Source organism: Oncorhynchus tshawytscha, linkage group LG02 (genome assembly GCF_018296145.1).
Source record: "Oncorhynchus tshawytscha isolate Ot180627B linkage group LG02, Otsh_v2.0, whole genome shotgun sequence".
In the NCBI taxonomy this organism is placed as follows: domain Eukaryota; kingdom Metazoa; phylum Chordata; class Actinopteri; order Salmoniformes; family Salmonidae; genus Oncorhynchus; species Oncorhynchus tshawytscha.
The window spans coordinates 71,833,275-71,850,401 of NC_056430.1; the positions used below are offsets into that span (position 1 = coordinate 71,833,275).

At 43.7% G+C, this 17,127-nt stretch overlaps 2 protein-coding genes across 3 annotated transcripts; both read right to left on the reverse strand.

Moving 5' to 3' along the window:
* Window positions 1-160: 160 nt before the first annotated feature.
* LOC112263828 (target of Myb protein 1) lies at window positions 161-7,463 on the reverse strand. 2 transcript variants are annotated; one of them, XM_024440460.2, is made up of 15 exons: window positions 7,307-7,463; window positions 5,490-5,574; window positions 5,229-5,307; window positions 4,856-5,005; window positions 4,431-4,565; window positions 3,995-4,150; window positions 3,547-3,663; window positions 3,188-3,321; window positions 2,638-2,680; window positions 2,297-2,429; window positions 2,061-2,133; window positions 1,681-1,756; window positions 1,167-1,247; window positions 1,028-1,067; window positions 161-897 (listed from the first exon to the last, which is right to left on the reverse strand). In XM_024440460.2, the coding sequence occupies exons 1-15, from the start codon at window positions 7,356-7,358 to the stop codon at window positions 755-757; spliced, it is 1,497 nt and encodes a 498-aa protein (XP_024296228.1). In that variant the 5' UTR covers window positions 7,359-7,463; the 3' UTR covers window positions 161-754. The 2 variants fall into 2 exon arrangements, with proteins under 2 accessions (XP_024296228.1, XP_024296218.1); XM_024440450.2 differs by having other exon boundaries at window positions 2,297-2,432.
* Window positions 7,464-9,092: 1,629 nt separating this feature from the next.
* Window positions 9,093-11,542, reverse strand: LOC112263836 (osteocalcin 2a). Its single transcript, XM_024440473.2, has 4 exons — window positions 11,382-11,542; window positions 11,012-11,215; window positions 10,534-10,666; window positions 9,093-9,908 (listed from the first exon to the last, which is right to left on the reverse strand). Exons 1-4 carry the CDS (start codon window positions 11,440-11,442, stop codon window positions 9,806-9,808), a joined length of 501 nt encoding a protein of 166 aa, XP_024296241.2. The 5' UTR covers window positions 11,443-11,542; the 3' UTR covers window positions 9,093-9,805.
* Between the last annotated feature and the right edge of the window lie 5,585 nt (window positions 11,543-17,127).

Genomic DNA, 17,127 nt, shown 5'->3' on the forward strand with positions numbered 1-17,127 from the left:
GGGCAAGACACAATATTTAATTGCCTTTGAATGGGGTATGGTAGTAGGTGCCAGGGGTATGGTAGTAGGTGCCAGGGGTATGGTAGTAGGTGCCAGGGGTATGGTAGTAGGTGCCAGGGGTATGGTAGTAGGTGCCAGGCGCATCGGTTTGAGTATGTCAAGAACTGCAACACTGTTGGGTTTTTCATGCTCAACAGTTTCCTGTGTGTGTGTGGGGGGGGATCAATATTAGGAAGGTGTTCTTAATGTTTTGTACCCTCAGTGTATATGCTTTTGAATGATGTGATACCAGAGTGGGGGCTCCTGAGTGGTGCAGCGGTCTAATGCACTGCATCTCAGCACTAGAGGTGTCACTAGACACCCTGGTTAGAATCCAGACTGTATCCGGGTTAGGCCGGTGTAGGCCGTCATTGAAAATAAGAATTTGTTCTTAACTGACTTGCCTAGTTAAATAAAGATTCAATAAAAAAAATACCACCACGCAGTGTGTGTGTAACCAAGCACGCATACTCAGGTGATATATATATACACACAATGATAAGGTAAAGTGCCACCACAACATAACCGCTTGTCATCATGTCATAGACTTTAACTACAGCAACAGCACAAAGTGAAGACTGAAAAATATCTTCGTTTTATAGTAGAAACACTATGATTAAAGAGGTAGCAAGGCACTGTGCGTATTCATCCTATGTGTTGGCTAGGACTACGTGTCCACCTGTGAGTCCACCTGTGCTGCGCGTGCGCCGTTCTCTCAGAGTGAAAAAAGCTGGTCATGGGAGCTCTCCTGTGGCCGGGCGGATTGTGGCGGGGGTCTGGACGAGACGGGGGGCAGGCTGTGTGTTGAGGGAATGTGGTCGGCCACCTTCGCCCTTTCCTCCAGAAACTTGTCAAACTCTGAGAGGGAGAGAGTGAGAGAGTTAATGGTGTGGGTATTTTGCAACACTGATTTCTACTGGCACAGGCTGAAATAGGAATCTTGGCAATGACGATGGTTAAAAAGGGAAGGGAAAAAAAAAAGGCTTACCCACACTGGTCAGCCCTTCCCTGTCCCCAGCCTCTGGTTGCTGTAACATGAAATAAGTACACGTAGCAACTCATGGCAACCCATTCATGTTTGTTGAAACGTCAAGAAAACACACCACATTAAGAGGTCACCGTCTTACCGTTTCTGTGTCCGCAGACAGCCATCTGTCAATGTCTTCTTTCAGGGTGGAGTTCTTAGGGCCAGGCTTAGACGAAGGAATCTGAGGGGGAGGGAGAGAAACAGAACAAGGAAGAAGAAGGGTAGAAAGGAAACAGAGGGAGGTTTGAGTCTTAGTAGAACAGCACAAGGCAGATGTTTCTAGCGGGGTCTAGTCCTCAGGGCCTCAGTGTGTGAATGCATGTTTTCATTCAAACCCATTTCTGCATCACCGCTAATAGAGTCGCTCCTTAACTGTTATATAACTGGGACTGTGTGTTGGACATTGGCTCATTGCTGTTGTCTGCATCGAAACAGTCCCTTCCGGAAAGTTACACCCTTATTGCTGGCAATAACAGTATGATTCAGAATGTAAATCAACAGTAAATTGAAGGCCTTTAAGTCAGTATTTTTAGACCAAAATATATATATATCCTACCCTGTGCTTTCCGTAGGATATGCTATGTTGACCGTAGATAATGAATGAGAAACATTACCGCTCCAGTGACCTGTAACCTGGTGTCCAGGGCTCCAGCCAGTCCTTCCACTGCTCCTGGGTCCTCGTACCGCATACTGGACACACACAAGACTACATCAGTGGAGGCTGCTGAGGGGAGGACGGCTTATAATAAAGGCTGGAACGGAGCAAATGGAATGGCACCAAACACATGGAAACCAAGCGTTTGTTGTGTTTGTTACCATTCCGCTCCAGTCATTACCACTAGCCCGTTCTCCCCAATTAAGGTGCCTACCAACCTCCTGTGGACTACATACCATAATATGTATAACAGTCGTCTTTGGTGTACATTTCTTCGGTGTGTTTTGATATTTGTATACTGATAGAACACCCTACAGCGCCACATTGAAGGTGTCTCACCTCTTCCTCTGATCGGCCAGAGAGCTGCCCCTGGTCTGGGCAAACATGTCAAACTCATCCTCCTCTGGTGCACCTGAAGCACAGAGACAGGCTGTGAGACAGAAACCAACATCACCTTCTCTTATTCAATGACCACGGCCTCAGAGTAGGAGTGCTGATCTAGGGTCTGAGAGATTAAGACTAAGAAATGGAGTCCGACCAGCCTTGAGTTTTAATGCAAAACAGATGCTACTCACTGTGGTTGGCTGCCTGCCTCTGATTGGAGGGAGCGCTGAATGCGGGTTGGCTGGCGGCCGCAGAGGTGGTTGCTGGTTGGCTGAGGGACTGGGGCACAGGGCTGAGGTCAATGAGGTTGGCCCTGGCAGGAGTCTGCTATAGGGCAGAGGGAGAGGATACATTGGGTCGTGTTCAGGATGGTGCAGCGTATTGAACGTTGCAATTAAAGAGAGCTGAAATGACTGCTTACTGTACACGTCAGTGAGGCACGTCTGGTCAGCAGAATATATTTATGTCTGAACATTGTGCCCTACTGAACTAGATGTAAAACACAAAAACACAAGGTGAAAGATGACTGTACCTGCTCTGTAGCTGTTTTCTGGGCCTTATTGAGTCTGTCAAACCTAAACAACATGGGAGAAAAAGAGAAAGTACAGACTTCAGAACATGGACACTCTGTACTGTGTAATTCATGTGCCTCATTTTCAATGTCTTTCTGACTGCAAGTAGCCGAGAATGTGTGTGTGTCAGACCTAGGTTCAAATACTATTTTGTGTATTTCAATTATTTTCAAAGATATTTGGAAGTAAGTACCTGGATATTTGAAAAGACAAGTAGTTGAATATTGGAATGTACAGCATTTGGAAATACACTTAGAAAGTATTGGCATGCATTTGAAAACACTAATATACAGTAGTTCTCTTACTCAAATACAATCCCATGCATTTAACACAGGTATTTGAAAATACTATTCGAAATAAGTACTTGAAAATACTTTCAATACTTCAAAAGAGAAGTAGTTGATTCGAGCCACATTATTTTAAAATACTCAAATACACAGAACATAAGTAACCCAAGTCTGATGTGTGTGTGTGTGTGCGTGCGTGTTTGTGTGTGTGTCCGCGCCATACCTGTCGTAGCGGATGAAGGCATTGTTTAAGTCATCGTTGACGACCAGCAGCTCCTCTATGAGGCCCTCGTCCAGCAGCCTGGGGATCAGCTCCACCACACGGCTCTGCATCTCCCTGCACACCTGGTACAACTGCTGCTCACACAAACAGAGGGGGTTGGGCGGGAGGGGGGTTAGAGGGAGAAGAAGAGAGAGAGGGAGAAAAAGAGTGCAGCAGATGGGGGGAGTCAGAGGACATCCAGGATTCACTGCCTGATAACACTGAATTGGAATACATGAAGGCAATAAACAGGGAAAGAGACCGCAAGAAGAAATGGAGCGAGAAGTAGAGAGGCAGGGGAGAAAGACATGCAGACAGACCTGCAGTAGCTCTGAGTCCTCCTGCGGGCTCTGTCCAGGCGTCAACTGGTTCAACATCTCAGTCATCACAGTCAGGTTCCCCCTGACCAGAGCCAGGTCAACTCTCAGCTTCTGGGCCTGAAAGGTCATCAACAGTAGCATCCTTAGGCTCTTTGTCAATGCTCTCTCAAATGAGGCTTCGTGGAAAGAGATGAGGAGAGGAGGCAGAGAATCATAGAGGCTACAGAGTCGTCGTCATTACCACTTTAACCACGATGGTACATACAGACGTTTCCCCTAGGCACGTTTCACAACAATTTGAAGAGATAAGTCAAGTGGTCTTAAACAGAACCAACACTTTAAACACAGTTAACCAATGTTTAACTGTAGCTAGTATTTACTCACACTGTGTGTACATGAGTATTACCACAATATCAAAAGGGTAATGCATTTATGATCTATTCAGTACCTGTTCAGGAGAGATGGAGATGGGTCCATCGCGGAGTTGTAGGGGCACGGCAGTCAGTGCAGCCTGGGTAGGGGACGAGGCAGCAGGGCCACGGGGAGTCTGACTCTGAGGTGGTGGAGCTGGCACTGTAACAGAGGAGTCGTTCTCTGGAATGCTCTAGGAAACAACAGAAAGAGAGCCACCTAATAATACAGCCAATTAGCACATCATCTGATCCAAAACAGCACACATGTGGCTCATGCAGAAATGCAAACATCATGCTCCAACCAACTGAGCTATCGGAACCTCAGCATAGTAAAGAGTATGTTTTGTGGGAAGGCGGTGTGTGTAAGAGAAATAGTGATCTATCCAGAGATAACAGACATGGAAGGTCAAAGTTCACCATAGGATTACATAACAAATCACCAGTAAATTATAGCATCTCTATGAGCCTTACCCTGAGGGGGGTGTGGATGGGGGAGAGGGCGTCCAGGTCAGTCATAGGGAACTCCAGGCCCCGCCTCCTCAGATCCTCGTACACACAGACCACACCTCCCAGAGAGGGAGAGCTACGGAACGCATCGGCCCACGCCTGAGAGAGAGACAGAGACAGAGACAGACAGACAGACGATTGATGTGATAATTAAATCACGGCATTAACCCCATCATAGCCTATAAAAATTGACTCTACAGTCTTGCAATAGTGGGATAATGTCCAAGCTAAATCAACAGTCAATAAACAGCGGAGTTGTACAGTGCCTGTATATGATCCAAATGGATCGTCAGAAATGGCCCCCTATTCACCAGAGCCCAAAACGCAGTGCACTATATACGTAGGGAAAAGGATGCCATTTCAGACTCTACCTGTGAGATGCAACCCACCTGTATGAGGCTCAGTACCCGGTCGTGTAGGGTGGTGGGAGGGTTGTTCTTGGGCAGGATGGCTCGGACCAGAACCCCCTCCACAAAGTCCTGGGACGCCACTAGAACATGGAACCGGTGGCCACAGTTCTTTACACATGTCTCCAGAACCTAAAGATAGATACAGGAGGAACGACTGAGAATACACACACTGCAAGGAACACACTGAGCAGCATGTACTGTATATAACCCCATTTAGTTCAGTCACTCCCTGAAGTCACTCGGTTCCCGTTTTCTTCAATCCCCAGTGAGAGACCCAGATGATTCAACATTCCCCATCAAGAGAACTCCAATCCTCAGAAAATGGAATAGAAAGACCTGAAATAATACTCACTGTCAAAGCCAACATGATCTCCATGAAGCTCTTATTACCAACAATCCTCTTCTTTATGGCTTTGACTGCATCTTTGGGTCTATAGGGAGGAAAACCACACATACGCACTTCCAGCATCAATTCCCAGAAAGACTCTATTTATTGTTGTCATATTAACAGTATTGCTAACTGTTTGACATCGAAAATGACGCAGTACAAAACAGTCATCAATAAAAACACCATAGAAAACAAAATTGCCTATGTGACGCCATCCATAGTTACCCTTCGTCTGTCTCATTGATGATGTCACATATCTCCATGTTAAGGGCCCAGTCCTCTGCATGCAGCGCGGCGCTGGTGGCTCGTTCTGTCAACATCAACAGGAGATATTATACTCTTATTATGACTGTCTGAGACGACAAACAATATGATATTATACTCTTATTATGACTGTCTGAGGCAACAAAGAACATGGATGATTAATCATGCCTACTGTATGCAGATAGACACACAACAATGGATGATTAATCATGCCTACTGTATGCAGATAGACACACAACAATGGATGATTAATCATGCCTACTGTATGCAGATAGACACACAATGGATGATTAATCATGCCTACTGTATGCAGATAGACACACAACGGATGATTAATCATGCCTACTGTATGCAGATAGACACACAACATGGATGATTATGCAGATAGGCAGACTACAAAGTCACATTTTATACCCCAGCATTATTGATACTTATCAATACAGCTCGATATCAAGATTACACATAGAATAGCACCTAGCCTATGAGTGACCGTAAACATAGGCCTACTGTAAAATATATTCAGCAGGCATTGGCCTACATGTGATTGTCATAAACAATTGCGGGTTGATTTTAATTGAATAATGATTCAGTTTAAAGTATCCGGCAAATTATCTAAACTCAGCTATATGGCATTTATTGAGGAATGTTTGTTCCCATTTCATCCTCTTTGCACTCCACTCTGTGGCCCCTTGAGTTGGTCATTGTAATTCTCTGCTAATCTCACTCTCAATCTCTCACCCACACCTTCCCCAATTCAATTCAATTCAATTCAAGGGGCTTTATTGGCATGGGAAACACATGTTAACATTGCCAAAGCAAGCCACTCTCTCTCTCACTCACTCACTCCCCCCATTTCATGTGACTGTCAGCTGCTTCTGTTCGCATTCCCTCCGGGGTAGACTAAGCATATATGCCATGTGAGAGAGAGGGCGAAGTGAATGAAGTAAGAGGACTTTGTGTGTGTGTGTGTGTGTGATGTCAGGAACTTAAGGTCACCAAGGATGTCAACACTTTCACTAGACATAACTTTCCATGGCTCATCTCCATCAAAACACCTGTGACCTAAAAACATGATCTGCAATTTGATATAGACAGTTTGTTGATATCAATGACATAATCTGTTTATGTATGCCATAAAGGCCCTTCAAGACATGATGTGGAAGTTGACCAACTTTGACTGCAATTATGCTATGCCAGTTAAGAAACCAGATATCTAGGATTTAAATTCTTTGGGCATAAATTGTGAAATGTTCATTGGTTATAGGCTGATAATAATTTCAGTCTTGAAATGGAGCCTAGTTTAAACGGTTTCTGAGCCAAGGTTTTGAATAAGGAACTAAGCAACAACTGCTATGCCCCTAAACCCACCCATTGACATCAGTGATTCGTCAATATTGCTGTAATGTCACCACAAATTACGAATCACATGAGCGAAAAGGGTACTTTAGACTGCTTCTAGTATTTTATTGGTTTGAGAACACATCTTTCAAGGCAGATATCGGCCATAAATTCACATTAACGTTCGTATATAGTACTTGGCAAATAAAAGTAGCTGCAATTCCTACTTTTCTGTCTGAACCCATATAACAAAACAGCCCTGTAACTTTCACAAAATGTATTAAACGTTTGAACATAAATAAATAGCTAGCTGGATAGATACAATTTGCAAGTTTCTAAAGTTAAGTTGCGATGTCATTCAACGTTGCAGATCGAGCGACGCATAATTAGCTTGATGGCTCCGCTTTGAACATCTTTCTGCAATATTTCTCCCGACTTACCAATTCGTTGTCCAACAGGAGAAGAGAAGGGGCTTCCTATGAGAAACTCCATATTTTCCACAAAGTCGTAATTCCAAAACGGTACTTTTTTCACTCCCAATTCCCCGTTATTTCCCCGTTCGTAAGTAGACCTGTATGACGCTAGACACAATAAGGATTAGCCACGACAGTGGATTTTAGTGGCCTTCAAAATAAAGGTTCCCCATGGAAAGTCATGTAAACGGATTCAAACAGTGTAATTATGCCATATTTGGACTAGATAATGCTAAACAAGGTTATAATGTTGTTACATAATTTAAAATGAAGTTAAATAATGCATTATTTGTGTCAATAAACATATAACGTATAAGTCCCGCTGTGGATGTATTAGACCACATAATTGCCTTTGGGGCATACTAATATGCACTGTACAGCCTAAACTAGAGATTGTGCTCCCTTGAAATGGGGTATCAGCCTACTCGGTGACACCCACAGAAAACAACTTTGCTCTTATTAGGGAACTTTAACTGTGGGACATCAGCTCCCTATACAGCCTATGAGCATTCATATTGGACTGTGCAAGAGCTAAGACACTAATATAAATCTACACATTTGTGTTCTGTGAGTGTCAGTGAGTTGGCAGATACCCCATTTCATGGGTGCACAATCCATAGGTTAGGCTGTACAATGCAATATGAATGTCCAATATGCACAATAGACTGACTGGAAAGGGGATTTCCATCAGTCAAGTCCTGCAATAAGAGCTAAGATGTGAATATTTGTGTAAACTCTACACAGTTGTGTTCTGTGAGTGTCACTGAGCAGACTGATACCCCATTTCATGGTCCCAATATCCATATGTAAGGCTGTACAGTGCATATAAGTATGCCACCAATGCATTTCTAAAGTCTAATACATCCACAGTGCGATTTCAACTGAATTGAACTTTTTGGTGTGAAATTAACTAATTATTGTATTATTATTTTTTTTGTATATAACAACATTCCGGCCTTGTTTAGCATTATCTAGTCCAAATATGGCATGAATCAACGATTTGCATTGTTTTGAATCACTTTCAATGGGGGACATTTATTTTGAATGCAAACCGGAAATTCCCCTATTGTGGCTAGCTTCACACAGATCGTAGGTTGATCTGTGGACGCGCGGTCACGTGAATACCACCAGGCCAGGCTATGGTTATAAGGATTACATACTATACTGTGTTATAAAGTGGATGTGTGGACAGGACAGAATACACACTCTTTTCACGGCACTTCGATACAAAGTGATTTTCTTAGCAGGTTAAGAGAGCATTTTTGCTAACCCTAACCCTTTTCCCAACCTTTAACCTCGGTCTTCTAACCTGTTACGCATATTCTCCTAACGTGTTAAGTTTTCCTAGCCCTCTACTAAAAAGTAACTTCGGTATAAAAGTGGAATGAAAATAGTTTTTCCCATGTGGACACTCAGCAGTTGAGGCTGCTGAAGGGAGGACGGCTCATAATAATGGCTGGAACAGAGCACATGGAATGTATTTGATACCATTCCATTCATTCTTCTCCGTCCATTACCACAAGCCTGTCCTCCCCAGTCAAGGTGCCACCAACCTCCTGTGGTGGACAGTCTGCAGAAGCAGTGATGACAATCAGTGAGCTATACCCTCGTGTGTTAATATCTTGTCTTTAGGTATATAAAAAAGACAAATACAGAAGAGGGTAATTGAGACAGACTGGTATGGAAGCCTATATGGCCTAGGTCCCAATACTGTACTCAATTTGCTATAAAGAATACACCAAAACACAAAATATTAAAATGTTCTCCACTTTATTCAGCACTTATGTGCAAGACAGTAGTCAAAGTGGCATCAACAAGGTTTGAGTTTGCATACAAACTGTGGTGTCCTCACTCATTCTAAACCCCTCCTTAGAAGATGGATTTAGTGATGATAACAATCAATACAAATCTATGACAGTATTGACTATCAGCAATAGTTACACTACGAACAGGAAACAATAATTAAAAATGTATGGTTATAGTACATTGCAGATAAATGATAATGTGCGCTTTAGCCTGCCTAATACTACAAAACGGATAAAGATTAATACATTTATGATACAATACATTTGCGGTTTTAGCACCATTCTTTGTGATATTGTGTTGAGCAATTTACATTAGCAGGCCCCTATAACCACAGGACCCAGTTCCTATATGCCTCTAGCTTCTCCTCAATATTACAAAAGCTTGGATCAGACATGCCTTTCCTTACATTACCCAAAACATATAGTTACAGCCAGCATTACGAGTACTGTAGCTACCAATTTCACTTGTGGCTGGTCTCGCAAAGTCCCATAACTTGGTCTTCTCCCTAAAATGTGGAGGAAACATGTTTGTGTTTGTTTTCTATGCCCTTATTAGGACACTGTTGGGAGTGGTTGATCCCTTCTCAAGAATGTAGCTTCATGATGGTGAAATGGCAGAGAGTATTTTCTCTCTCTCCAGGTTGCATAGTAAAGAGTCTGTTTAGAAGGGAGGTGGTCCATAGTATGCGGTGTATGCTGCAACGATGCCTGCTGTCTCCGCCATGTGCTCACAGGCCAGGTTGAGCTCGCACACCTCACTTAGACTGGACGCGAGAGAGAGAGAAAGAGAGAGAAAGTTGGGGTTAATTGACTTCTCATCAATTACACATAACTGTAGGGTAAATGTACTTTATCAATTTGCTTCATGTGATTTTTTTTTTTACAAAACAGCAGTGATATTCTGCACATTTTGCTCCAGTCATTTGGCTTGTATGAAGTACAGTAAGAGTGTTGCCTAAATGTAAACATGTGTAAGGTAAAATGTAAACAGATTATTTGGCTTCGTGGCGGTGACGATGCAGTTAACATTCCACACACTTTTCCCCAAGCATCATTGCAACGTCACACATTCTAACACCAAATCATGTGAGGTAACACCCTTGACTGTTAAATGACTAAATGAGCCATTCAGGAAAAGCGAACACCCCTAATTATAGTAGGTCACATTTGACATGGTTGTGACAGCTGTTTGCTGGCAGATAGCCATAGTGTGTGTAGTGTAGTGTTGAGTGATGGTAGCAAAAAGCTTGGGTTAGAATGTTGTCTTATTGTACAATAGTCTATTAGCTTGTACATTTTCTATAGAGCAATGGTAGAGTAGTTCTGTGATGTGTTCTAGAAGTGTGTGTGTTCTAGAATTTCGAGTTCTAAAAGGGTATTGGAGCCCACCTCTCCACCTGGGTGAGGGTGAAGGCAGCAGCTGCTTGTCCAGCCGCCCTCTTCCTCCTCAGCAACACTGAGGCCAGGTCTCTCTTCATAATCACTTCTGGCTCTGTAGCTGCAGCTGGGTCCTCTGCCGTAGCTGGAACACACACACACACACACACACACACTTCAACCCTTACACAGTACAAATGTGGTTTTGCTTCCTTTTTTAGAGCAGCTATGGTAGCCTATATTTATGAACAGTTTTATTTCCCATTTTTTTGTAAATGTCAACACAAACCTGTACACATACTCTTACACATTTCCTTAAACTGATACCATTACAAATACAAACACAAAGAAGGCGACCCTCTTTCCCTTTTCTATGCAGATCTGCATATACTGCATACACTATCTGCTAGTATCAATGCATCTGTTAACTTTACATCAGCACACTGCGGAGCAACAACACCATTTAGAGTTAGTTAGAGGGATGCCAGACCTTCAGCACTAGCTGACTCTGAAGAAGAAGACGAGGAAGAGGATGAGGAAGAGTCTGAGTCCGAGGAGTCTGAGGCAGAGGCTGATGAGTCGGAAGCCGAGGAGGAAGAGGAGGAAGCTGATGAAGATGCGGAGGAGTCTGCGGCTGGTGCTGGTTCAGTAGTAGGGTCAGGAGCAGGATCGAGAACCACATCAAGAGCCAGATCTGTTGAACAGAGAAAATCCCATTGGCTCGTTATAAGCACGTATGAGCGTTTATGTCTTATTATAAAACATGTTACGTTAGTTCTCTCGTTAGTTAATCTCGTTCAGAATACATTGCCACAATCAGAAGTTATGATGAAACAACACAATATGCTTTCCCAACTTACCGTTCATGGACAGAGAGACCGACAGAACGGCACAAATGGTCAGGAGAGTCAGAGACTTCATGTTGTTTTTGGGTTGTTGTCTTGCTGCTTTCTTGAACTACCAGTGAGTGGTAGTGGTAGAACTTTGGTTCTTTCTCTCCTTCTTTCAATGCCTTCTTCACTGTATATCCCTCCATGGTCAATATATACTGTAGTCATCCCCCTCCCAATCAGATACACACTATGGTCAGACTATGTGATTGGTTAGGGAATCGAATGTCAACTTGTACCACTTTCCTGGACACTCATCACATAACAACCCACACACCAGACAGGCACTAGAACAGGCTAAAAAACACCCACACAAACATACACACTCCATGTGGCATACATACATGTACACGCAACCCATGTAGCGGAACCAATGAAATGAAACAAGTAGGGATGTGTAAGAAGGTTTCTAAAAATGGAATTCCTCTTCTATATAGCCCCTTTAATTGCACAGGGACTACTACATTTGATCTAGAATGGACCTAACATAATCATCAGGAATATTGTGTCTGAAAACAGAAAAGTGCTGGTTTGAAAATGAATATAGGCTTTGAGTTGAGAAATATTATCAGAAACACAGGCTATTTCTGGCATTGTTATTGTTGTAGTGTACAGGTAACTGCCAAACTAAAGGAAACACCATCATAAAACATATTCATTCAATTTGGTTGAGTCAAAGATGTCAGATCTTATCACAAACAAAATTAAGGGTAACTGGGCCTGCCCAGATTTTATTATACATGACCCTAAGCATGATGGGGACCAGGAACCACACCTGTGTGGAACTGGTTTTAATGTCTATGGTGTGGAAGCACCTGCTTTCAATATACGTTATATCCCTCATTTATGCAAGTGTTTCCTTTATTTTGGCAGTTACCTGTATGTGCATGCTAAATGAAATCCTCTAAGAGTTATATTAATTCACGACAATTATTCTGAATTCCAACCATTCATTTCCCTCCATTTCGGTCTAAATGGAATCAATCCTGAAATTCTCCTGAATTCGATTCCATCCCCACCATTCATCAGTGTAGTATAAATAATCCCAACAGAAATACCTCAAAAAAACCAAACGGGTCAGAATAGAAGCAATATATCCCTCTAAATAAGACATTGTCTATAAGTTGTGATTGGATTTAAATCAGGCCCCAGCCAGTGGCGTGTAGCGGATGACCCTGGATATGAGTTGCTGAGAGGCTCAGCTCCTCGGCTGCTCGCCTCAAACTCCCACCCCCACAAACCCCAAACTACAGCCCAGGTCTACCACACACTACTAATCGAGTGTCTGGGAACAGCACCAAGACTCATTATGTGACAGAGATTAATTACAGCCTACCAGTGCCCCACTGAAGCCACAGCCGTTCACTATATAAAGGCTGGGCCCATTCAATTCCAGACAGATCCACAGCCACACGGTTCAAACTAACTTAACGACCCAACTGTTACAGCCACACTTGAAGTAGTTTTGCATATGCACAGGTATAAACAGCTTGCCTGGGTTGCCCATATGTTAAATGCACAATGATGTGTGTGATATGCATATGGATTGGATAGATTTGTTTTGGTGGGGGCCTAATATAGACTGTGGTTGGTCGATATATAGAGATACAAGCTTGCATCTGATATCGACTGATTTCATATTTCAATTTCCAGACTGTGGACAGGGAGTAAAGCCACATTGAAAGGTAAATATGGTAGATAATCCAATATGTCTTGATGTATATATTTATATATCTCGGCGCTGACACCAGGGGCCTGGTTGTGTGTTACACTGAGAAATACAATTGCCCTCTGCTGTAAATCCAAATCAAATCAAATTTTATTTGTCACATACACATGGTTAGCAGATGTTAGTGCGAGTGTAGCGAAATGCTTGTGCTTCTAGTTCCGACAATGCAGTAATAACCAACAAGTAATCTAGCTAACAATTCCAAAACTACTACCTTATAGACACAAGTGTAAGGGGATAAAGAATATGTACATAAGATATATGAATGAGTGATGGTACAGAGCGGCATAGGCGAGATACAGTAGATGGTATTGAGTGCAGTATATACATATGAGATGAGTATGTAAACAAAGTGGCATAGTTAAAGTGGCTAGTGATACATGTATTACATAAGGATGCAGTAGATGATATAGAGTACAGTATATACATATACATATGAGATGAATGATGTAGGGTATGTAAACATTATATTAGGTAGCATTGTTTAAAGTGGCTAGTGATATATTTTACATCATTTCCCATCAATTCCCATTATTAAAGTGGCTGGAGTTGAGTCAGTGTGTTGGCAGCAGCCACTCAATGTTAGTGGTGGCTGTTTAACAGTCTGATGGCCTTGAGATAAACAGCTTCTTTCAGTCTCTCGGTCCCAGCTTTGATGCACCTGTCCTGACCTCGCCTTCTGGATGATAGCGGGGTGAACAGGCAGTGGCTCGGGTGGTTGTTGTCCTTGATGATCTTTATGGCCTTCCAGTGACATCGGGTGGTGTAGGTGTCCTGGAGGGCAGGTAGTTTGCCCCTGGTGATGCGTTGTGCAGACCTCACTACCCTCTGGAGAGCCTTACGGTTGTGGGCGGAGCAGTTGCCGTACCAGGCGGTGATACAGCCCGACAGGATGCTCTCGATTGTGCATCTGTAGAAGTTTGTGAGTGCTTTTGGTGACAAGCCGAATTTCTTCAGCCTCCTGAGGTTGAAGAGGCGCTGCTGCGCCTTCTTCACGATGCTGTCTGTGTGGGTGGACCAATTCAGTTTGTCTGTGATGTGTACGCCGATGAACTTAAAACTTACTACCCTCTCCACTACTGTTCCATCGATGTGGATAGGGGGGTGTTCCCTCTGCTGTTTCCTGAAGTCCACAATCATCTCCTTAGTTTTGTTGACGTTGAGTGTGAGGTTATTTTCCTGACACCACACTCCGAGGGCCCTCACCTCCTCCCTGTAGGCCGTCTCGTCGTTGTTGGTAATCAAGCCTACCACTGTTGTGTCGTCCGCAAACTTGATGATTGAGTTGGAGGCGTGCGTGGCCACGCAGTCGTGGGTGAACAGGGAGTACAGGAGAGGGCTCAGAACGCACCCTTGTGGGGCCCTAGTGTTGAGGATCAGCGGGGTGGAGATGTTGTTGCCTACCCTCACCACCTGGGGGCGGCCCGTCAGGAAGTCCAGTACCCAGTTGCACAGGGCGGGGTCGAGACCCAGGGTCTCGAGCTTGATGACGAGCTTGGAGGGCACTATGGTGTTAAATGCCGAGCTGTAGTCAATGAACATCATTCTCACATAGGTATTCCTCTTGTCCAGATGGGTTAGGGCAGTGTGCAGTGTGGTTGAGATTGCATCGTCTGTGGACCTATTTGGGTGGTAAGCAAATTGGAGTGGGTCTAGGGTGTCAGGTAGGGTGGAGGTGATATGGTCCTTGACTAGTCTCTCAATGCACTTCATGATGACAGAAGTGAGTGCTACGGGGCGGTAGTCGTTTAGCTCAGTTACCTTAGCTTTCTTGTGAACAGGAACAATGGTGGCCCTCTTGAAGCATGTGGGAACAACAGACTGGGATAGGGATTGATTATGTCCGTAAACACACCAGCCAGCTGGTCTGCGCATGCTCTGAGGGCGCAGCTGGGGATGCCGTCTGGGCCTGCAGCCTTGCGAGGGTTGACACGTTTAAATGTTTTCCTCACGTCGGCTGCAGTGAAGGAGAGTCCGCATGTTTTAGTTGCGGGCAGTGTCAGTGGCACTGTATTGTCCTCAAAGCGGGCAAAAAAGTTATTTAGTCTGCCTGGGAGCAAGACATCCTGGTCCGTGACGGTGCTGGTTTTCTTTTTGTAATCCGTGATTGACTGTAGACCCTGCCACATACCTCTTGTGTCTGAGCCGTTGAATTGAGATTCTACTTTGTCTCTATACTGACGCTTAGCTTGTTTGATTGCCTTGTGGAGGGAATAGTTACACTGTTGGTATTGGGTCATGTTTCCAGTCACCTTACCCTGATTAAAAGCAGTGGTTCGCGCTTTCAGTTTCATGCGAATGCTGCCATCAATCCACGGTTTCTTTTTTGGGAATGTTTTAGTCGTTGCTATGGGAACGACATCTTCAACGCACGTTCTAATGAACTCGCACACCGAATCAGCGTATTCGTCAATGTTGTCGTCTGACGCAATACGGAACATATCCCAGTCCACGTGATGGAAGCAGTCTTGGAGTGTGGAATCAGATTGGTCGGACCAGCGTTGAACAGACCTCAGCGCCGGAGCTTCTTGTTTTAGTTTCTGTCTGTAGGCAGGGATCAACAAAATGGAGTCGTGGTCAGCTTTTCTGAAAGGAAGGCGGGGCAGGGCCTTATATGCGTCGCGGAAGTTGGAATAGCAATGATCCAAGGTTTTTCCAGCCCTGGTTGCGCAATCGATATGCTGATAAAATTTAGGGAGTCTTGTTTTCAGATTAGCCTTGTTAAAATCCCCAGCTACAATGAATGCAGCCTCCGGATATATGGATTCCAGTTCGCAAAGAGTCAAATAAAGTTTGTTCAGAGCCATCGATGTGTCTGCTTGGGGGGGAATATATACGGCTGTGATTATAATCGAAGAGAATTCCCTTGGTAGATAATGCGGTCTACATTTGATTGTGAGGAATTCTAAATCAGGTGAACAGAAGGACTTGAGTACCTGTATGTTGTCATGATCACACCACGTCACGTTAACCATAAAGCATACGCCCCGCCCCTCTTCTTACCAGAAAGATGTTTGTTTCTGTCGGCGCGATGCGTGGAGAAACAGCGCGATGCGTAGCAGACTGATCTTTATGTCAATCTCTTGCTGGTCTGTTCTTTGTGTTAAAGGGGCAATCTGTAGTTGCTACATCCATTTTTTGACATAAATGATATGATATGTACCCATTGATTCTTGAAGAATATAACTGATAAATGCCTCATGAGCTTATTTCAACTGTCAAACCCCATACAGAACCCAAAATACGAGCTTGTTATACTCCAATGTTTACAAAGTAAATGTAAACAACCACTGTATAGCCTCAAAACATGGTTAAAACTATAGTTTTGAAATCCTGGATGGTCAGTCCTTGAATTTGCTCTGTCTATGAATTTGAGACTGGTTATATTTCTCCAGTCCAATCACTCGCCTTGTTTTGTATCAACTGTTTGGTTATGGTTTCAACTGCTGATTGCAGCTTTAAGGGTTTTTCTTGGATAGTGTGGGGTGTAATTTCAATGTCTGGTCCAGCATCCTATTTTGTGAACGCGTTTCAATGCAGGAGGACAAAGTTTGAGAAAACATTTGCCACAAAATCCCCGGTCGAATAAACAAAGATGTTAAGAGTCTAGGCTTTTCTGCAGGATCAGGTCTGTTTTAGTGTGCATTTTCGTCCTGAAAATCACATACAGTGCAAGCCACATAGTAATCTGGACAAAATGTTTTACTGTTCTCCCAGTGCCGAAAGTGACACGGTTACAGACAGAGACAAGGGGAACTTAGCTCATTCCAGGCAGAGACAAGTGGCCCATAGCTCATTCCAGAAAGAGACAAGTGGCCCTTACCTCATTCCTGACAGAGATAAGGAGCCCTAAGCTCATTACAGACAGATATAATGGGGCCCTTAGCTCACTCCAAAGACATAAAACTCAGCCTCTTTTATTTTGCATTTTGTTTTGTTAGTGCATGCCTCCCCTAGGGGACAATGTGGCAGTGTACTATATAGTAA